This window comes from Lolium perenne, chromosome 4 (assembly GCF_019359855.2).
Source record: "Lolium perenne isolate Kyuss_39 chromosome 4, Kyuss_2.0, whole genome shotgun sequence".
Lineage (NCBI taxonomy): Eukaryota > Viridiplantae > Streptophyta > Magnoliopsida > Poales > Poaceae > Lolium > Lolium perenne.
Window position 1 is genome coordinate 148,877,828 of NC_067247.2, and position 23,490 is coordinate 148,901,317.

The window sequence follows — 23,490 nt, forward strand, 5'->3', positions numbered from 1 at the left end:
CTTGGTTCTTCTTAAGTACTCAAGAATATTCTTACTGTTTTTCAATGATCATCACATGAATCATTCTGGTACATGCTCATAACACTTTTTAGAGCACATGACATCTGATTGTGTACATATTATCCGTGATCTATAATCACTCATGTGTTTTTACTCATTGAGTGTCAGATACACTCAAGTCTTGTTAAAACTTCACATGACAAGAACATTTTCTTAATATTTCTATATTGAACTATTTCAATATCCATTCTATGTACTTTGACTTAAACTTATTTTGTGTTTCAATCTATCTTCATAGATCTTGACACTAGATATGTTTCAGTCCATATCCTTTCATTGAAGTTAATTTCTCAATGAAACCTTTTTAATCAAGTATATAATTACATCATTTATAACCAACTATATGTCATCTACATAAGTATTATAAATATGTCTCAGTGCTCCCACTTAATTTCTTGCAAATGCAAGCCTCTTCATCATCTCTAATGAAATCAAAAAACTCTTTGACTATTTCATCCGGTGAAGATTCCAACTCCGTAATACTCACTTCATCCAATTGAAGTTCGTATATCTATCTAGTATTCCACGGACTAGCAAAACAATTTGTTGTATCTTGTATACACCTTTAATACACACTTCTGTTAAGTAGTGTATTTTGCCATCCTACTAGCATATTTCATAAAAGAAATATATAGTGATTACTAGAATAATCCACATAGACTATAAGCATTGCTACGGAAGATCTAATCTTATCGTAGTCAACTCTTTGAATTTTGTCGTAAACAACTTTTCGACAAGTTGAGCTTCTTCAAGGATATTTCATCCAAGTCCATAGATCCATTTACTTTCAAGAAAGTATTCATCTATCTTGGATATCATGGCGTACTGCCATTTTAATGGAGTCAGGGCCCATCATAACTTCTTTGTTTGTAGTTGGTTTATCATTGTTCAAAAACAATCCTTTGTCCACAAATCATTTATTTGATCACAAAGTAAACCATACCTACAAGGTTCAATATGTACTTCGATCTCCATGGCTAAAACACTTTGTAGTCATGGGAGCCATGATCGTCGTGGCCGCTTCCGGAACCAATTCCGATGCTGCACTACTCTGATCATTATGCTCAGGTTCATAAACCTTATCAAGTTCTATTGTCCTCCCACTTCGCTAGAAACAATTTCTTGGAAATAAGAAACATTGACAAACACTTTTGTCTTTGTCTACATAGTGGGAAGAATTCCCAATCAATTCTCTGGAATAACCAATAAAGACATTCATCCGATTTTGGTTGTAAACTTATTTACTTATGCTATGCATACCAAAATTTTAAGAAAAGACTATTAGGATTCATACCCATGCCATAACTCGTATGGTGTCATTTCAACGGATCATGATGATGCTCTATTAAGTGTAAAAGCGGTAGTCACTAAAGCATAATCCACAAAAAATATAATGGCATCAATATTTTATCTCATCATTGATCCAACAAGGTTTGGATACGTCTTTTGGATACTTCATCATCACTATGATACTCCAAGAAACGTGAGTTGTAGAACAACTTCATAACTCTCTTAGATGTTCGCTAAAACTCGTAATTCAAATATTTTCACCATGATCCAATCATAGATATTTGACTTTTCTATTACGATGATTTCCACTTCATGCTAAAATTTATTTGAATCTATTCAAATGTTTCAAACTTCTTCCTTATCGAATATATCCACATATATATATTCAATTCATTGTTTGAAGTTTTCATGAAGTAGAAGAATCTCCCGCACACAACTATGTCCAGTGAACCACATACATCATCATGTATGTTTTCACTAAGTTAGTTGCCCGTTCAACTCTTGGCCTATAAACGGTATTTTAGTCATTCTCTTTAGAAAAGATTTGCAAGCGCCAAATAATTCAAAAATCAAATGACTCCAAAAATCCATTTGCATGGAGTTCCTTCATGCGTTCCTTTCTAACATGACCTAAATGGCGGTTCCACAAATAAGTGGAATTCAAATCATTTTCCTTATGGCATTTTAGCGTCAGTGTTATGTATGTGTGTTTCACCATTAAGATTTATAATAACTTATCCATCGTACATGGAGTAATGTCATAATTTAAACAACTCATTGTTTTTATTTGACCAGAGCAAAATAACAATTATTAAGTTCTTTATCATAAATTCTAAGGGCTAGATAGAATGCTAACGACGAACATAATAACACTTTATTTTGTTCCAGACGTGCATTCCTATCATATTCCTTGTCAGTCACTTAGGCCATTGTATTCTTGTATTGCGTTGTTTTGTATGACACTTCATACCAACCAATATAGTACTAATACCCAAGAATTTCATAGTGTGACTTAACTAGGAATACAACCATAACATGTATACCATTTATATACACCTGAGCTAGACTTTCTAGTCTTTTCTTTTCTTTTTGCCAAAATATCTTTTGCAATTTCTCTTTTAGCTTTCCTCATTATTCAGAAAAACACTTTAACATTATTAACTTCTAGGTTTGTTGGTCAAATACCAATAACCTTGAGGTTCTTACTTTAAGTTGATCATCATATGACAAGTGTTTCAGATTTCACTATTAGTAACTTTGTAATATGATGAACAATTTCACTCATAATTTTATCCATTATATCATGACGACTTTCCGAGACCATGTCTGTACATGCTAGGCTCGTAAAGTTTTAACCTTGGTATTCGCATGTGCAAATCTGGCTTGCACCCGTTGTATGCACACGTAGAATCTATCACACCCGATCATCACGTGATGCTTCGAAACGACGAGTCTTAGCGGCGGTGCATACTAAGGATGATAACTTCATGGATATGCGAATATTATTAGTGCCCCAATAGTTGGAGGATTGTGACGCCTGGCGTCTTCAACCTTCATACATTCCCATAAAACTTATGAGTTTATGTAGTCTCACCAAATTTATATTCTATCATCTTGCAACAAGGTCTTAGATATCACATATATCTCATACCTTGATTATTTTTGAAAACTAAATTTTCAGCTCCTTACTTTTCAAACAGATTTGAACTTCAAGTTTCACGGAGACAAGATAACTTAAGGTACTAATTGAAACCATAGCTCTTTGAATCAACAATGTGAGGTTTACTAAAAATTTGCTATAGGACTTAATCACTTCTTGATTCTTTAACAATACGGTACCAGTCCGTAAAGTTTCTTGTCAGATTTTAACAGTATTTCTATCTCAATTACAAGACTAGCGCATAGTAGTAAACGGATGCCAATACTACAAAATTAATTCAAAATACTACTCAGACTAAGTTCATGATAATTAGTTCATGTTTTAATCTAATTAATAATGAACTCCCACTTAATACAACATCCCTCATAGTTGTTAAGTGGTACACGATCCACATCCACTACACCAAAACCGATCATCACGTGAGATGATGTAGCTTCAATGGTGAACATCAACATGTTGATCATATCATCCATATAACTCGTGTTCAACCTTTCGGTTTCCGTTGTCCGAGGCCATGTCTGTACATGCTAGGCTCGTCAAGCAAACCCAAGTATTCCGCATGTGCAACATGGCTTACATCCGTTGTATGTGAACGTTGAGTCTATCACATCTGATCATCACGAGATGCTTCGAAACGATGAACTGTACAACGGTGCATACGAGGGGAGAACAATTTATTATCTTGATATTAATGTGAGGGATCATCTTATAATGCTACCGTCGCGATCTAAGAAAAATAAGATGCATAAAGGATTAACATCACATGCAATTCATATGTGATATGATATGGCCCTTTTGTCTTTGCGCCTTTGATCTTCATCTCCAAAGCACGGACATGATCTCCATCATCAACGGGCATGATCTCCATCATCGTCGGCGTAGCGTCAAGGTCTATGGCGCCGTCTTCATGGTTGTTCACCTCATGTAGCAACTATTACAACTACTTTGAAATACTACTCAACATGAAAATTAAAGACAACCATAAGGCTCCTGCTGGTTGCCACAATACAATAATGATCATCTCATACATATTCATCATCACATTATGGCCATATCACATCACCAAACCCTGCAAAAACAAGTTAGACGTCTCTAATTTGGTTTGCATATTTTACGTGGTTTAGGGTTTTCGAGAGAGATCTAATCTACCTACGAACATGAACCACAACGGTGATACTAATGTTGTCAATAGAAGAGTAAATTGAATATTCACTATAGTAGGAGAGACAGACACCCGCAAAGCCTCTTATGCAATACAAGTTGCATGTCAAACGAGGAACAAGTCTCATGAACGCGGTCATGTAAAGTTAGTCCGGGCCGCTTCATCCCACTATGCCACAAAGATGCAAAGTACTCAAACTAAAGATAACAAGAGCATCAACGCCCACAAAACCATTGTGTTCTACTCGTGCAACCATCTATGCATAGACACGGCTCTGATACCACTGTAGGGATTCGTTGCATAGAAAACAAAAAATTTCCTACCGCGAGAACGCAATCCAAGCCAAGATGCAATCTAGAAGACGGGAGCAACGAGGGGATGATCAAGACTAACCCTTGAAGATTTCCAAAGCCTATAAGAGTAGGCTCTTATTGCTGCGGTAGACGATCACTTGCCGCTTGCAAAAGCGCGTAGAAGATCTTGATCACGGTGCCACGATCGGGCAGCACCTCCGTACTCGGTCACACGTTCGGTGTAGATGAAGACGACGTCCTTCTCCCCGTTCCAGCGGGCAGCGGAAGTAGTAGATCCTCCTTGGAATCCCGACAGCACGACGGCGTGGTGGCGGTGTTGATGGAGATCTCGGGCGGAGCTTCGCTAAGCATATGCGGGAGAGGTGGTGGAGGAGAGGTAGCTAGGGTTTGGGGAGAGGGGGCTTGGGCGCCGGCCCTCAAAGGGGTGCGGCCAAGGCTGAGCCAAGAGTGGCCGGCCACCCTCCCCTTGCCCCTCATTATATAGGTGGAAGCCCCAAGAGTTGTGGTCCAAGTCTTCGAATAAGACCCCAACACCAAAACTTCCCAAAGGTGGGAAACCTACTCAAGGGGGGAGTCCTACCCAAGGTGGGACTCCCACCTTTCCTTGAGGTGGGGCTGGCCGGCCACCAAGGTGGAGCCCACCTGGGACTCCTCCCCCTTAGGGTTTGGCCGGCCATGCTAGTGGAGTCCCTCCGGGACTCCACCTTCCATAGTGCCGTTCTTCCGGACTTTTCTAAAACCTTCTAGAACCTGCCATAAATGCACCGGATCATTTCCAAAATTGGAATATGACTTCCTATATATGAATCTTATTCTCCGGACCATTCCGGACCTCCTCGTGATATCCTGGATCCCATCCGAGACTCCGAACAAAACTTCGAACTCCATTCCATATTCCATATCTACTTAAACGACATCAAACCTTAAGTGTGTCACCCTACGGTTCGTGAACTATGTAGACATGGTTGAGACTTCTCTCCGACCAATAACCAATAGCGGGATCTGGAGATCCATAATGGCTCCCACATATTCAACGATGACTTAGTGATCGAATGAACCATTCACATACGATACCAATTCCCTTTGTCACGCGATATTTTACTTGTCCGAGGTTTGATCATCGGTATCTCTATACCTCGTTCAACCTCGTCTCATGACAAGTACTCTTTACTCGTACCGTGGTATGTGGTCTCTTATGAACCATTCATATGCTTGCAAGCTATTAGACGACATTCCACCGAGAGGGCCCAGAGTATATCTATCCGTCATCGGGATGGACAAATCCCACTGTTGATCCATATGCCTCAACTCATACTTTCCGGATACTTAATCCCACCTTTATAACCACCCATTTACGCAGTGGCGTTTGATGTAATCAAAGTACCTTTCCGGTATAAATGATTTATATGATCTCATGGTCATAAGGACTAGGTAACTATGTATCGAAAGCTTATAGCAAATAACTTAATGACGTGATCTTATGCTACGTTTAATTGGGTGTGTCCATTATATCATTCACATAATGACACAACCTTGTTATTAATAACATCCAATGTTCATGATCATGAAACGATGATCATCTATTAATCAACAAGCTAGTTATACAAGAGGCTTACTAGGGACTCCTTGTTGTTCACATAACACACATGTATCAATGTTTCGGTTAATACAATTATAGCATGGTATGTAAACATTATCATAAACTCAAAGATATTATAATAACCATTTTATTATTGCCTCTTGGGCATATCTCCAACAACTAACACACCACAATTTCATAGAGACATCCAACTCAAATCATAACTCAGTGAATAAGTATTCTGTGAAATATAGCCTAAGAGACCCACACGGTGCACACACTGTCACCTTTACACACGTGGGACAAGGAGTCTTCGGAGATCACATAAGTAAAATCCACTTGACTAGCATAATGACATCTAGATTACAAGCATCATCATATGAATCTCAATCATGTAAGGCAGCTCATGAGATTATTGTATTGAAGTACATAGGGAGATAGATGAACCACATAGCTACCGGTACAGCCCTTAGCCTCGATGGAGAACTACTCCCTCCTCATGGGAGACAGCAGCGGTGATGAAGATGGCGGTGGAGATGGCAGCGGTGTCGATGGAGAAGCCTTCCGGGGGCACTTCCCCGTCCCGGCGGCGTGCCGGAACAGAGACTCCTGTCCCCCAGATCTTGGCTTCGCGATGGCAGCGACTCTGGAAGGTTTCTCGTACCGTGGCTTTTCCGTATCGAAGACTTAGGTCAGGGGCTTCTTATAGGCGAAGAGGCGGCGTCAGAAGGGGTCTGGGGCCACCAGACACTAGGGCGGCGCCCCCCCTGGGCCGCGCCGCCACCATGTGTGGGCCCCCCTGTGGCCCCTCTCTGGCGGCTCTCGGGTGTTCTGGAAGCTTCATGCAATCCTAAGATGCTGGGCGTTGATTTCGTCCAATTCCGAGAATATTTCCTTACTAGGATTTCTGAAACCAAAAACAGCAGAAAACAGCAACTGGCCCTTCGGCATCTCGTCAATAGGTTAGTTCCGGAAAACGCATAAATATGACATAAAGTATGCATAAAACATGTAGATATCATCAATAATGTGGCATGGAACATAAGAAATTATCGATACGTCGGAGACGTATCAGGTTGCATCAGAGAAGATTGGATGGGGAAACTTCATCGAGATCACCGCCGGAGGGATCTCCACCTTCTCCAAAGTCTTCATCATCACCATGATCAATGGAGAGTAGTCCACCTCTGGACTACGAGTTTGCGGCAGTAGCTTGATCTATTTCTCTTATGTTCTTCATAGTTCTTAGTGCCATATGAGCTGCCTCACATGATTATGGCCATATTTGTAATACATTTGTGGTGGATCCTTATTCTATGATATTGTGCTACGAGATCTGATCGTATTATGTGTAAGATGTATTGATAGATGCATATTAATTATGTACCCCGTTCTTAAGTATTTGTTATGATCCAACATCTATGCAAGAGCGTGTGTGGGGTGATGTGTGTATTAGATGGAGTAGCATGGTTCTAGTAATTGAATAATGACAACAAATTCATGATCTATTATGGCTTTGCCTTTTCTTTTGCTACCTCACTAGGGATAAAGTGAATGCATGTGCTATGTTTGTCACGTGAAAAAAGTGATGATCTTGTTTGGTCAAGGTAGCATATTTGATATTCAAACATCATGTCAAAGCACTTATGGCTCGTTAATACAAGATTGCATGGAGTTTTCTCTTTCTTGTGGAGTATAAGAGAGATGTGTTGCATCATCTTTATGTTATAACGTGATGCCCATATGAATGCTTATCTTACTCATGTTATTATTTTTGCATCCTCATATCTCATTCATGAATTAATATTTGATCACTACAACTTAAAAGAGAGAATAGTTAAGCGAACTCATTAACCCCGGTCCACTTTTTATCGTAAGAAACACCTTTATATTGATTTTATCTTGTTTTCTATTTGCTGCGCTATTTTAATTCGAAAATAAAAAATTTACTTTTGTTATTTTCATCCAAAACTCCAAAAACAATCAACCAATTTACAGTTTTTTTTACTTAGTTACTATATATTTAGGTTTACTCTTTTTATTTTCACTTGTGTTTTATTTACTTACACAAAACCTTGTGCTTGACAATCACACGGTGGAGTTGGGGACACAAGGTTTTATTTTACTTTCCAGGATTTCTAGAAGAAGAGAGAAGAGAATATTCTTTGCTCAGTTCCCGAGAGTTCGATTTAAACCCTCGAGTCACCCTTGTGGGGGAAATACTCCACTGACACAACACTCTGCACTTGGAGTCCCAATGTCATCACTTGCATAGACTCAAACTAGGATATATCATATTGTCATCAAGCGATAAGTCGGAACCTAAGACAGAATGGACAAGGCGGAAAACAAACTTACATATGGGCCTTCGTATTTGGTATAAATATCATGAGTGCACTCATGGACGTGAACATCCCTTGGAATCTTGATCATTTGGTGGAGACGCATGTAATATCTCTTGCCTAACTTCAGCCCTCAAGTAATATCTTCTTGAAGGAGGCCTAGGCGAAAGCAGGAACCAGGACTACGAGAATGACTGAACTTCTAAGGGGTTTGACAACGAGGGAGATCGAGTAGATCGCTAATGCATAAGCTATGGCAGGGAACTTACAACTTGGAGGAAATGAAACCAAGAAAACTTCTAAACTACGTCATCGTTACAAGCTACGGTGAAAGAACTCCAGCAGGAAAACTTACCGGCCATGTCAGACGCGGCGAAGTTGGTTGTCGGGGAGGAAGATTTGGCATGGTGGTTCCCGGGAGAAGAAATTCCGGTGAAGTTTTTGACGCGGTGGCTCGACGACGGCAAAACTACGGTGCGACAGTGTTACGCTCAGCCTTAGATCTCGCATGCGTTGCTGAGCGGAGAAGATGAAGTTAAAGAGAATGGGGTGAATTAGAATGACCTCCCCCCCCCCCCCCCCCCCCACCCCACCCACCCCCCCTCCAGTTTCGCATCATGTGGTCAGAATGCAAGCGTCACAACCGCTGGATAGTTGACACGTGTCCTAAAAGTACAACAACAATTTTTCCATGAAGTTTTTTACTTTTTGATTGTTTTATGTGGTGCCGATTTAGGCGGAGCGAAATATTCGCCCAGATTGCGGTAAGCTTGCGGTAACTTCCATTCGAAGAAACAAGATTTACGCTAAGTGACCGTTGGAAAGAATATTCCACGTATCTAATCCTTGGATACCACTTTGAAGAAAAATAAGAGAGGATGTTAAGATACTAGGTGGAACCCTATCCGAATTTTGGATTCCTTCAAGATTCTGTGTAGATCCGCTTTGAAGATGCAAGATGGAGAATGGGTGTGACCTGAGGTAGGCGGAAGAACATGCGAATCTTTAAACTCTGGGGTCTACTGTTGTGGATATACTTCATGGGTATACCAACGACACAGTCCAATGCCGGCAAATCTAGGTGGCCCATAGATGTTGGTTGGGCTCGGGTGGCCCAGTTGATGATTGACCGGGATGGGGAGTCTTGGATTAGAAGCTCTAGACGGATCCACACCAACATTGGTGGTCGGATCCATACCGACATAGATTATTCGGATCCTACTCTTCATGTGGTGCCACCCACGCATGTTGATGCATTTGCTGCAAGTCAACAAACACCAAGCAAAATCCTTATCGCCTCGAAGACTCAGTCCATCATTACTAGACTTCAAACCTCAGCTGTCATGACATTCTCCGCCACTGTCTTCTCCATAGAAATCAAAAAACTTCATGTCCCACGATGGCAATAGACATCGAAGCTTCGTGTCACTCCCTCCTGAAGTCGCATGGACAGAAATATGGGTGCACACGACTGAATCCTATCCGATCCAGCAATCTACAAGCATTAGGCGCCCAATGGAGATCGTTGGCGAAGCCTTCTGAAACTCATAACCGGCTAGATCATTGAGGGAATGCATCAAGCTGAGCACCGTCTTGGCATGAGAAGAACCCAAGGACTACCTTTTTAATAGGCAGATCGGTAGGCCCCGCGCCGCCGCCCGCCGGCTCCCAATAGCAGACCAGAGATCTCAGTGAGCACAACCACCACCATCTGCACCACACGAAGATGAGGTGTTGAGCCGCATTGTGCTGTGCCGCCCTTGCGGCCATAATGGCCGCCAAGGCCGCCGAAGAAATCCGAGGCCACCACCATATCGTTCGTCTCAGTCGGACAGCCGCACTGACTAGGGAAGTCGCGAAGCTCCGGCTAGAGATCGTACCACTCACAGAGGAAGAGCCCCCCCCCCCCCCCCCCCGCCACTGCCAGTCGCGCTCGGGATGAGAGCCCACCATTGTCGTCTGCCGCGCAGCCTTTGACCGGCGGCATCCTTCCGCAGCGGCAGTGGAGGGGAAGGGGAGGCAGCGTTTCTATGGTTCCGCCCGAGCCACCCCTCTTGAGAGGGGACCGTGGGAGCGTCTCTATCTTCTACTTCGTCAAACCCCAACGTAGCATGTACCCCCCCTGGAGGTTGTACCCATGATGTCTTCTTCCTGTTCTTTTGTATTTTCTGGAAAAAAGGGTTGAAGAATCCCTGCACGAGTGTATGGTGAACAACCTTAGACAGAGAATTAGCAATTACAATCCAGATATCAAAGGAAAGACAACTCATCAAACTGTACAATATTGCACCTAAACTGTCTTGCTACGAACTGTTCAGGAAGGAGGTCCCAAAAATATTTTTCAGCCAGCTGGTCAGCAGAATCTCCCAAAGATTGCTGGTGAAAAAATACAGCCTGTAATGTGGGTCAGATAATCACAGCCAACATCGATTGTGTATTACTAGTAGCAAATCAGTCCAGTTAGGCAGAATAATATCCAGCCTATTGTTAATCTAAAAATGGCTCTGGCGTCCTTGCTGTTTTTTTGGCAAAAAAATACATTAATAAAATAATTGATGCTTTCTGTATTGCGGCTACACAGCACATTACAGAGTAATTTTAGCCAGCCCATTTTGGGTCTTTAGATAACAGAAAGAACAAAGGCGCCATGCACTCTCTCCCAATGAATTGTTTACCTAAACTGAAGCACGTATGATGTTCCACTTTCTATCTATGTACGCATACAAATAAATTAGCAAACTGCAGAGGACCAGTATAAGCTGGAACAACTTTGTTTTCCTTCCAGGGAAATTGCATATATATAGCTTGGTTGTTATACATTATTTAGTCTACTAGAAAAATGTGCACACAGCATCCAAGTTACTCCTATTTCCCTTTCTTATGTCCTGTAAACATTCTGAAAATCATCTCCCCAGTTTTCAGGAAAAAAAAACTATCTTCCCAGCCATCAACCAAACGTCCATACCTGATGTTTTACTGGGACAAAAGAAAAACTGTTACCGTTCAGCCTTCAGCCATAAATTGCACCATTGGCATGGATAATTAGTAATCAGCTGGAGACTAGATCAAATGCCCAAAGGTAAAAGTTTCAGCTATAAATTTTACATACTGAGGCTATAGAAGTTTTATAAAAATAAAGAGTAGCATTATACAGTACTATATGGTCATGATGAAATAAAATGCTAAAACTAGTAGTTAACCTTTACATGAACTTATACAAAAAAACTGATAAGTGACCGTCAGAGAGGTACAGTACTAGTTTGAATAAGGGATATTGTGAGATGAGTATGCAAAAGATGCCCGGAGTGACAGTCACAGACTAATGTCTATGTATATATGTAGAACTATATATGGTCACTATAGCAAGATTAAATAAAGCAGCAGAACACAATAGCTTCATTATATATGTAAAATATTCAATAACTGAAAAGGAGCTAATTGCAAGGGATCGATCATGGACAGTAACTGATTAGCACCGGCGGTAGACGCAGATTTTGCGCTGTGGATGCCGTGTGACAAGGCATGATGCTCTCGATACTCAAGAGATAGTACAAATTATATACACAAACTTAGAAGAAATTTCTCGCATTTCAACGGGGAATTGAAGAGAGGGACTGTCCCATTGCAACCATGCAAGCTGCATTACCACACTGACACAACCTAAAGTGGATCTCCCTAATATTTACAGAAACAGTGACGACATCTTGTGATCTAGGAAGCTAATGAATGAATGAATGAAATCCAACATGCCAAGAATCTAAAAAAAGCAATCCATGCATGATCGATGAGCTAATTGATACACCTAATTAATGACCTAAGGATAACTCTCGATCGAGTCTTGACCACCATGGCATGCCTTGGTGTTGGTGTACTAGCTATGATGTTTCGTATTTACACACTGGCAGTGGCAGGAGCAGCTTGGGCTGGTGGGCTTCCGGGTTGAGCGGCATCTCGGGGGCCATGACTTTGAGCTTCTTCCTCTGCCTGATCCTCTCGACATTCCTGTGGCGGTTGGAGTGCTCGTTGCTGCTGAACTCGGGGCTGTTTGACGGGCGGTACTCCGGGAAGAGCTTGCCCATCTTGTAGCGGATGCCGCATGCGTTGCAGAGCGTGCCGTTGCCGTCCGGGCCGGCCCGCCACTGCGGCGTGTCCGAGGCGCGGCAGTGGGTGCAAATCTTGCCGACCTTCCCGTTGTTCTTGCTCCCCGCCGCCTGCTTCTTCGGCCGCTTCTGCCCAGCTCCCGGCGGGCGCGGGAGCGGGAGGTCGTTGCCGCCGCCGCCGGCAATGTCGCAGCAGCTGGCCAGCTCGAAGTCTTTGTCCTTGCGGTCGTTGCCATCACCGTCGTGGGCGGCGGCGGGCGGGATGAGGGCGAGCGGGAGGGCCAGGGTCCACGTGGGCCAGCCGTGCGGCCTGCGCGCTGCGCGTCGCTGGTGCGGCTTCCGCAGCACGGTCCAACGCAGGCCGTCCTCGTCGGAGGCCTGCGGCTGGGACGTCGGCGAGAGGCTGCGGCGGCCGGACGACGTGTGGCTGCAGGAAAAGGAGGGCGCTTGCGGCGGCGGCGGCTGCGGCTGCGGGAGCTGCCCGTCAGGCACGCTGTCGAGCACGTGGCACGCGCCGCTGTTCCGGCCGCCGGGGGCGAGCGCCGCCGCCAGCGCGCCGGAGGAGTCCGGCTTCACGTCGTCCTGCGGCAGCCCAGCGTAGCCGCTGCCATCGTCGAGGCGGCGGAGGCGGCTGTCCGGCAGCGAGAAGTCGAGGCCGAGGTCGCGGAGGAAGCCGTCGTCGAGCATGGAGACGTAGCCTAGGACGTTGTCGAGCGAGTCGTCGGGCCAGCAGAGGCCGGCTCCGGGGCAGGCGCCGAGGTCGCCGTCGACGAGGAAGTCGGTGGAGACGTCATTGAGGAAGAGGAACGGCGTGGGCTTCCGCATGCGGCGGCGGCGGCGGCTAGGGTTCCGTGTCGCGTGGGAGGGAGGCGGCTAGCGTACCGGCCAACGGGCTGCGAGCAGGAAACGGAGAAGAAACAGAAAAGAAAGGAGACCGAACCGAAAATATCATCTATCTATACTCCGGCCAAGCCTGGAACTAGAAGCTTCTCCGCGTGACGTTTCCTTCTCCATTTACCTTTGGCCACGTCAGCGGTTTGGTCTCGTTCGGCTTCTCTAGGTGGGCTTCGTGCGTGGGCTGGTCGCCGCTTCGTTGCTTCTGCCAGTGCCAGGCCCCTACGCATCTTCTCGTTGCCAAAATAACAAGGACATTGCCCCACGTCTTGTTTCTTGAAAATTTGTTTAAACAAGTTATTAGCAACAAAACGGCACGCTTTTTAAAATTAATAATATTTAATTTAATCCCACGTACGGAGTATTTTATTTGTTTTGACAAGTAATAAAAGTGCCAACATAGTACTACCCCCTTTGTCCATTTAAAGTAATCCTGTCTCGGTTTAACAGTCATGCACACAGTTTAAGATAAATTTTAATCATTAGTTTAGTCAATAAAATATAAATTTCATGTCCACAAAATCTATATCATTAGATTCATATGCACAAATCTTTCCAACGATATAATTTTTACGACATATATTTTATATTTTATTAATCAAAATAATGGCCAAAGCAATTTCTTAAACTGCGTGCGTGCCTGTTAAACCGAGACGGAGGGGGTATAAATTTATAAGTCCCTTTGCAATTTGTGTTTGACTTTGGCTTTAATCACCGGTTTGACTAACAAATTATGGGTCATAAAAAACATACCAGCTGTGATCTGTATTTGGAAGAACATTCCAATGGTATGATATTTTTGTATGACACACTATATGACATATGTTTTGTTGGTCAAATGATGTCAATACTAGACTCAAGTTGCGAGTACCTAATAGTGATTGGTTCATTTTTTATCACCCTTCCACCAATAACCGAATCAATGTTCATTTTTTCCCTTTGATACAACTCCTCTTGCACATTATAATATCCCATCACTCCTCCTCCACCACCTTCAACTAACACTCTCATGTTCCCGCAACTATTGTTGGTGTAGTAGAGGCTAGGTGGGAACAATCCGAGCAAAAGGCATCTCTCTGATGCAAGGAGCATCGTCCCTTTCTTCACTCTCCCTGCACCTTCTTCCTCATAACAAGTTTGTCCTTGGATCTTTGATGGTGTATGCCCATTATCTACGTATAATACAAGGAGAAACACTTGCGTGTTATAATTTTCTTGGACAACTGAGATAAGGATGTAGTTCAAAGCGCTTAGAGATGTTTAGAAAAGATAAACTCACTCTTTTAAGACACTATTGCTTTTCTATATAAGATACATGTGTAACTTGGCATCCCTTCTACAAATAAGCACTCGTGTCTAATAGAATGTATTTTAAACATCCCTTTTACAAGTCGTCATTTACACTTACACGCGTGCGCCATCGACAACGCCGCGGCCACAGAGGTCACTGCGGAAGAGCAGTCGTCCATCATATCATTGTTGGATCATGTGCCATGGTATAGTTGATCGGTAGATGAGCACACCCTCCGTCTGCCAATAAGTTTTTTTTTCGAAAATGGGCACTTTATTACTTAAAGCACTTTTTTTCGAAAGAAGGCTCAATGCAAGTGCACGTTTCCTTGGATATGGTGGAAGACTTGAATTTGTGAGATCAGTGCTATCCACACTACCAACATTTTATATGTGTTCTCTCAAGATTCAGAAAACAGTGCTTAATCTGTGTAATAGAGCTCAAAGGCACTGTCTGTGGGCAAAGGATGAAGACTCCTCGTCGATGAATGCTCTTGCAGCATGGAATAAAGTCTGTCGTCCTAGACATTGTGGAGGGCTGGGTGTGAAAAACCTTGAACTCCAAAATAAGGCTTTGTTGATGAAACAGCTCCATAAATTCTACTCACATGCTGATACTCCCTGGGTAAAGCTGGTATGGTCACTATATGGTGACAATGTGCCCCATATCAAGACTGGCAAAGGCTCCTTCTGGTGGCGGGACATCTTCAGCCTTGTTGGAGATTACAGGAGCATTTCGAGAAGCAATATTGGGAATGGTAAGTCAGTTCTGTTTTGGAAGGACTTTTGGCAAGAGGGAACCTTGCTCTGTGATAGATACCCACGATTATTTTCATTTGCACTAGATGAAGATATCTCGGTGGTAGCCCTTTCATCTGCAGATGATATTACCTCACAATTCTACCTCCCCCTGTCGATTGAAGCCTACCAGGAGTTACAGTTTGTTCAGCAATTGGCAAGTAACACTCTCATGTCTGATGCGCATGACTCTAGGAGTTTTATCTGGGGAGGAAAATACACTTCAGCAAGGTTTTATCGTTTCTTATTCGAAAGAGTGCCTAAAAATGATATCATGATAGCTATCTGGTCTTCTAAAACTCTTCCGAAGATCAAAGTGTTTCTATGGCTGATGTTCTTGGACAGACTAAACACAAGAGACATAATGTTGCGAAAAAATTGGAGGATCGACTCAGGTTCAGAGTGTTCTCTTTGCCAGACAGCCACCTTGGAGACAAGAACACATTTATTTTTTGAACGTGACTTTGCTAGAAATTGCTGGAATGCACTTAACATTCACTGGCCAAGTAACAAAACCATATTTGAGGGGTTTTGGGATGCTAAGAATAACTTCCAGGGGCCCTGCTTTGTGGAGATCTTTGCTTGTGCGACATGGAATATTTGGAAGACCAGAAATGACTTCATTTTTCAAGACATACCAATCTCTATGGGACGTTGGAAAGTGGGTTTTCAGAGCGATCTTTGGTTACATCATTACAGAGTCAAACAAACAGCTATTCAGCCCCTTCTTGGGTGGTTACTAAACATCTCTAGCTAGATCTTTTTTATGTCTTTTTTAGGTTCCTTTCAGCCACCTTGATGTAATCTTTCCTTTTAGGGGCAATTCTCTTGCCTCCTGTACAGTTTGCTCTTTTGTTTATATATATATAAAAAAATACACCGTAGGGGCTTCCCCTACGGTAAAGGTGTCAAAAAAAAAAGCAATAGACCCAGCCTCTACATATCTAAGATGCACACATCCGCACAATTGTCTGCCAATAAGTGACTTTTAGTTTTGTACTAAGTTCAATTATTTCAAATTTGATCAACTTTATATAAAGATGTAGGAGTAGCAATATTATAACAAAAAATAGTAATATTATGCAACTATATTTTAAGATGAACCTAATAATATGAATTTGATGCTATAAATATGAATTTGGTGTTATAAAATTGACTTAAAATAAATGAAAGTACCCTTACTCGTAGACGGAGCAGGCACTACCAGGTTTCCTTTTGCCTTGATTCCAATTTATCCTGACTAATTACGAGTCCAGAGCCCACACGCGCGCGGCCGGTCGCCGTGAGTATTTTGAGTCGACTCCCTCTCTGATACCTCCGGCTCACAGCCGATCACCATTGTCCGACTTGCTTCCCGCTTCCAGCAATCCAGCGCGTGCCTGCTTTCCTCGATTCCCTGTCTATATCCATTAACTCTGATTGCAGCTACGTGCCTTGTTTGTCTCAGAGACCGCGCGCATCATCAACCAACTGCGTGCGTGATGAACCCAGACATCGTCTTCCCAGTCGCAGCGACGCCGCCGGCATCACCGTCCTCCGACGCGGCGTGGCAGCGCGAGGGAGAGTTCATAGACGTCGAGCTCGGCCGGGTGCAGCAGCCGGCGGGAGGCCTCGATAGATTGGGCTGCTGCTGCCTCGAACTGAAGCGAGCGGCTTTGTGGTTCAGGGACGTGGTCTTCTGCATCTTCTTTCTGAAGCGGAGGGGTGGTTCTTCCGAGGACTTGCACTGACTGTTCGTGAATCGACCACCGGCAATTTGGCCCTCCAATGCTTGCTTTGTCTGCAGCCTGGTGTTTGGTGATCGGAAAACTTTGTGTCTGACCGCTAATTTTTATTGCGTATGAGCTTATATTTTCTTTGAAATAGGTTTTCGCTTCACTTTATAAATAAGGCCATACACGGTGAAACTGAAGAAGACTTCTTACAGACCAGACCAAAGATAAAAACAAACGAAGAAAGGATAGGAGACACCACACCATATAGGATAAACTTCCAGCGCTTCCATGACATATCAAAGGTTTCCCCTTTTCACCTGACATGAAGTGAACGCAACATCACCTCTTCCATCGTATCTCTCCCCCCCCCCCCCCCCCCCCCCCTCCCCCTGTGCAACATCACCTATGCTCTTTGCCTCTTCTCCTTAGGTTCTTTGGACGATGCAAGTGGTTGGAGCGGCGTAAAATCGCAAAGCGGGAGCATAATATCCCAACCGAAAGAGACGACCAAGAAATAGGAGGTCTCGAATCGGGGATGACAGGAGGCCATAGGCATGGTGGGTGGCTTGGGAGCTTTACAAGGTGACTTTTTACATAATGTGACGACCGTTGGGTAGGTATGCTGAACTAAGTGCAACCATTCTCACAAACGGCTCTTAAACCCATGTGTCGAGTCTTTTTTGAAACCATGTTGTTCAAGCCCACACCAATTAAGGGAGCCCAAAACGTTAAATGACCATTAAAAGTGACATGCCTACACATGGACCTCAATCTGACAAGATTATATTATAAGCTAACGATACTCTTATCTGATAAAATTATACATGATCCTCAATCTACTAATGGTAATCTTACTTAACACATTTAACTCTCCTAATAAGTTCTCACACAATGATTCATGCTCTAATGTATTTTTTACCCGTGCGTGTTTTAGAATTTTCATACTTGAAGGAAAATAGTGTATTATTAGTAAGCGATGTCAGACATGTACTCAGTTGGGTTTGTTTCTAAGGATAGATCGCCTTTTCCCTATGTTTGATTAGGTAGACTGATTCGCACCATTAGATAAAAACTTCACGGACACCATTAAGAAAATACAGTACTACATGGAAACTAATGTATATTCTTTGATTTCAAGCCTTTTGATTAACATGAACTACATGAATGTTATCCCTTGAGTACAAAAAACATTTTTTAATGTGTATAAACCCTAGATTCATATTTACAAGGGGACTTGTTCTCGTGAAAATTAATTACTAGTTGGTTCTAGCGTCTCTAGATGACGAGATGCTAAAAAAGGCACCTCCCACTCACTTCTTCCAATGTTTCTACCAGCATATACCATCATAGTATTCTTAATTATTCATTTTCCTATGATATTTTAATTTTTTACGTATAGGATGCACATCGAGGATGAATCCCAACCATAAGCTCAACACAAGCAGAGATATGTACAAGTCAGGGGGCCATTGCCCCCCTCCCCACCCTAGACCACCATGATTTGGGTTCAAACTGGCAAGATAGGGTATATGGCCCCTAGAGTTTGGACATCTTCAGGTATGCACAAGCAGCTGTCTTGGACCCCAATCATTCCTGTGTAACTCCATCATTTATCATTCATATAATCAAAATGTCAACAACATCCTGCTTGACAAGAACCTGCGAGCAAATATCAGATGTCGTCATATTAAAGCCTATGGTTGATGGCACTCAACTGTTACATGCACCTCACAAAGCATTTGTATACAAGTAGGAACTATATTTTTCAGAGAGATAAGTGATAAGAATGACATCTACAATTTTTGTGTCATTCTATTCAAGCATCATGACAAGATGCGCTTAGACCGTCCATCTCATAGGTACTTGTGGAGATCTAGGACGTGATATGTATTGAGTTGCATGCAGTTGGAGGTTTGCAAACGATCAATGTACCCAACCATCATTCACACGGGCAAAGCTATTTACAAGTCGGGGGGGGGGGGGGGGGGGAGACTGCCCCCTCCACCCCACACACCCCACCACCAGTAGCTCATTTGTCCATCTAAAAAAGTCACAAGGAACAACTCATGATCATTCATACATAGTGGAGCCAACTCATGAACGGAGCCTGGGCAGCATGTGTGGTCAATCTAAGAGTTCTTACCGAACCAAACTATCAGTTGAACCACTTTCTTGACTACAATTTCAACGAAATTCACTCGTAAAACCTGGGCAGCCCCAGCTTCCTCGGGTAGCCATAAGGTCGCAATGCTAGTAACATCATGCTTGGCAACAACAAGACCGCGAAAATTGCAGATTTTGGCAGGGGTTTGGGCTCAAGTGTCACATGGACCTCATGGGACATTCATGTATGTGTAATTATGGAAGGACTTTCTCTTTATCTCCCGAGCTTCATGCATTTTTCTTTGCTTGTTTAGGAAATCAAATTGATGCATGTATAGTATCTGTTGCACATTCTTTCTTGTTTCATGTTGTCTTCTGAGTAGGTACTAGACGTCTACAGTTTTTATTTCATTATAGGCTAGGAGCGAAACCCCACCGACAACTCTGGGCTCATTGGTTATAACATAGTCGCATGGACGAGTCTTGCTGATTTTACTTAGTTTGATTATACGGGTCTCTATTGTGCCACTGACAAATAAGCTTCAATGACACATGCTAGAACACACATGACGCACTTAAAGTATTCGATGCAATAATCAATGGGTCATTGGGTACAACCCACACTTGGGGCTAGACTTCCTCTTGCTTCATACTTCCTCCGCTCTAAATTATAAGCTTTGGATACTTTAATGTGGATTGTACAAATACTAAAATGAGTGAACAAACACACCGAGATGCACCTAGATATATACAATTTGGGAAAAGTTAGAACATCTTATTCGGAACGGAGCGATAGTAGGTAGTTTAAGAGTAATACACTTTGAACATGGTAGCATCATGAAAAGACGATTAAATGAAAAGGTCAGTGTTGTTTGTTTCGTCAACATTACCCTTTTCAGTTGTTTGTGAATCATGGCTCACTGTCCTTGAGACAACGCTTTTCATGTTTTTGCGCGATGAAGATTATATGATGCTCAACATTGATTGGTAAGTAATTGGGCTGAGCAAAAAGACTCCTTTATGTATCAATTCCGATCCTCTTATGTCTAGCGAGACAAAATGATTTCTCTTCATCACAAATTATTGCCAAAATGCAACTCTCTGAACCGTAAGTATCTTCATTTTCCTGCATAAACTTAACCGAAGTGAGATTGAGTGTTATCCCACCTAAATCCCACTTGTACTGCAATTTAATTTTTCGGTGTAATTTTGAATTTGCACCTTAGCTGATTGGCCAGTCTCCTTTTTTCATGAACCACCTCTTTTTGTACGTAACAAGTGACGTGGGCATTACCCTTCGGGTAACCGACATTGCCCTATCATGTATTGATTAATTGGAGGCCCATGAAGACACCTGGAGGCAAGATGGGCCACCTGGACGGCGCACCAGAGGAATCCTTGACGGGCAAGACAAGGAAGCGGCCGAACAAGGAAAGATTAGATCTGAAACTACTGTAAACCTAGTCGTGCTCGGTTAGACCTCTTGAGACCTGGCCTCATATATAAAGGCCAGGAGAGGGGCTGCCGAGGGACAGAATCAATCGTAGCAACCTTAGCCACCAGAAAACCTAGAGCTAGGTCGCCGCAACACTTAGCCTCTCGATGAGATCTCAGCCGAACTATTCGGCACCCCATTGTAACCCATTATCATCATAATCAAGAATAGATAGGCAGGACGTAAGGGTTTTACCTCATCGAGGGCCCCGAACCTGGGTAAATCGCTCTCCCCGCTTGTCTGTTGATACGCGTACAGCACGCGTCCGTTGGGAACCCCAAGAGGAAGGTGTGATGCGTACAGCGGCAAGTTTTCCCTCAGTAAGAAACCAAGGTTTATCGAACCAGTAGGAGCCAAGAAGCACGTTGAAGGTTGATGGCGGCGAGATGTAGTGCGGCGCAACACCAGGGATTCCGGCGCCAACGTGGAACCTGCACAACACAAACCAAGTACTTTGCCCCAACGAAACAGTGAGGTTGTCAATCTCACCGGCTTGCTGTAACAAAGGATTAGATGTATAGTGTGGATGATGATGGTTTGCAGAGAACAGTAGAACAATTGCAGTAGATTGTATTTCAGATGTAAAGAATGGACCGGGGTCCACAGTTCACTAGTGGTGTCTCTCCCATAAGATAAATAGCATGTTGGGTGAACAAATTACAGTTGGGCAATTGATAAATAGAGAGGGCATGACCATGCACATACATGATATGATGAGTATTGTGAGATTTAATTGGGCATTACGACAAAGTACATAGACCGCTATCCAGCATGCATCTATGCCTAAAAAGTCCACCTTCAGGTTATCATCCGAACCCCTTCCAGTATTAAGTTGAAAACAACAGACAATTGCATTAAGTATGGTGCGTAATGTAATCAATAACTACATCCTCGGATATAGCATCAATGTTTTATCCCTAGTGGCAACAGTACATCCATAACCTTAGAGGTTTCTCACTCCCAGATTCACGGAGACATGAACCCACTATCGAGCATAAATACCCCCTCTTGGAGTTAAGAGTAAAAACTTGGCCAGAGCCTCTACTAATAACGGAGAGCATGCAAGATCATAAACAACACATAGATATAAATTGATAATAAACATAACATAGTATTCTCTATCCATCGGATCCCAACAAACACAACATATAGCATTACAGATAGATGATCTTGATCATGTTCGGCAGCTCACAAGATCCGACAATGAAGCACATAAGGAGAAGACAACCATCTAGCTACTGCTATGGACCCATAGTCCAGGGGTGAACTACTCACTCATCACTCCGGAGGCGACCATGGCGGTGTAGAGTCCTCCGGGAGATGAATCCCCTCTCCGGCAGGGTGCCGGAGGCGATCTCCTGAATCCCCCGAGATGGGATTGGCGGCGGCGGCGTCTCTGGAAGGTTTTCCGTATCGTGGCTCTCGGTACTGGGGGTTTCGCGACGAAAGCTATTTGTAGGCGGAAGGGCAGGTCAGGGGGCCACATGAGGGGCCCAGATGACAGGGCCGCCTCGTGGCCCCACTTCGTTGACTCTCCGGTCTTCTGGAAGCCTCGTGTGAAAATAGGCCCCTGGGCGTTGATTTCGTCCAATTCCGAGAATATTTCCTTACTAGGATTTCTGAAACCAAAAACAGCAGAAAAACAAAGAATCGGCTCTTCGGCATCTCGTTAATAGGTTAGTTCCAGAAAATGCATAAATATGACATAAAGTATGCATAAAACATGTAGATATCATCAATAATGTGGCATGGAACATAAGAAATTATCGATACGTCGGAGACGTATCAGCATCCCCAAGCTTAGTTTCTGCTCGTCCCGAGCAGGTAAACGATAACAAAGATAATTTCTGGAGTGACATGCCATCATAATCTTGATCATACTATTGTAAAGCATATGAGCTGAGATCAAATCATTCAAAGCAAGTATCTATATTGATATAAGAGATGATAATGCAAGAGTTAGACAAGCTAGAAGTTTTCATGAACTATTGCTTTAAAGACATGCAACCGTACAAAGTTCATTAAGGATGTGTTAAGTATTCAGCATAGAAGTTCTATCCTTCATTCCAAGCATCAAGTAAATTTTCACAACATAAGAAGGATTCAGTCAAGTAAACATAAACATGAATGTCATGAATCAACTGTTTCGAAGTCTACTCAACCGGTGAGCGCAAGCATTTGGTATTAGCACCAGGATGTTACGGCATAAAGAACGTTAATGGGGGTTTGGAAGGCCAAATGGAAGAAAGGCTTGCAAAGCTGTAAATGACCAGTAGACAAGAGGAAGCCTTATGATCGAAGCTATGCAAGGAGTAGTGATTGCCATGCAACGGATGCACATAGAGCTATATGTATATGAAAGCTCTCCAATGGAACTAGTGGGGGTGCATCCAACTTGGTTGCTCATGAAGACCTAGAGCACTTTTGAGGAGGCTCATCATTGGAATATACAACCCAAGTTCTATAGTGTAAATTCCCCACATAGTTATACTAGTAAAACATGAAAACTCTCTCATATGAAGTGTAGGTGCTAAACATGAGCACAAATGATGACTATGAATAATGCGGGTGCTAAAACATGAGCACAAGTGTGGATAAAAGATAGTAATGCTGCCCCTTTTTCTTTATTCTCTTTTTTTTTCTTCTCTTTTTTTTCTTTTTTTTCTTTTTTTTTTCTTTTCATTTTTT

The 23,490-nt window shown here is 43.0% G+C and overlaps 1 protein-coding gene across 1 annotated transcript; it reads right to left on the reverse strand.

Moving 5' to 3' along the window:
• Window positions 1-12,029: 12,029 nt before the first annotated feature.
• Window positions 12,030-13,332, reverse strand: LOC127347463 (uncharacterized). The gene has a single exon (XM_051373647.2). The coding sequence runs from the start codon at window positions 13,330-13,332 to the stop codon at window positions 12,283-12,285; it is 1,050 nt and encodes a 349-aa protein (XP_051229607.1). The 3' UTR covers window positions 12,030-12,282.
• Between the last annotated feature and the right edge of the window lie 10,158 nt (window positions 13,333-23,490).

Excerpts from the sequence above, each read along its gene's own strand:
- LOC127347463 (XM_051373647.2), bottom strand. The coding sequence starts at position 13,332 with ATGCGGAAGCCCACGCCGTTCCTCTTCCTCAATGACGTCTCCACCGAC.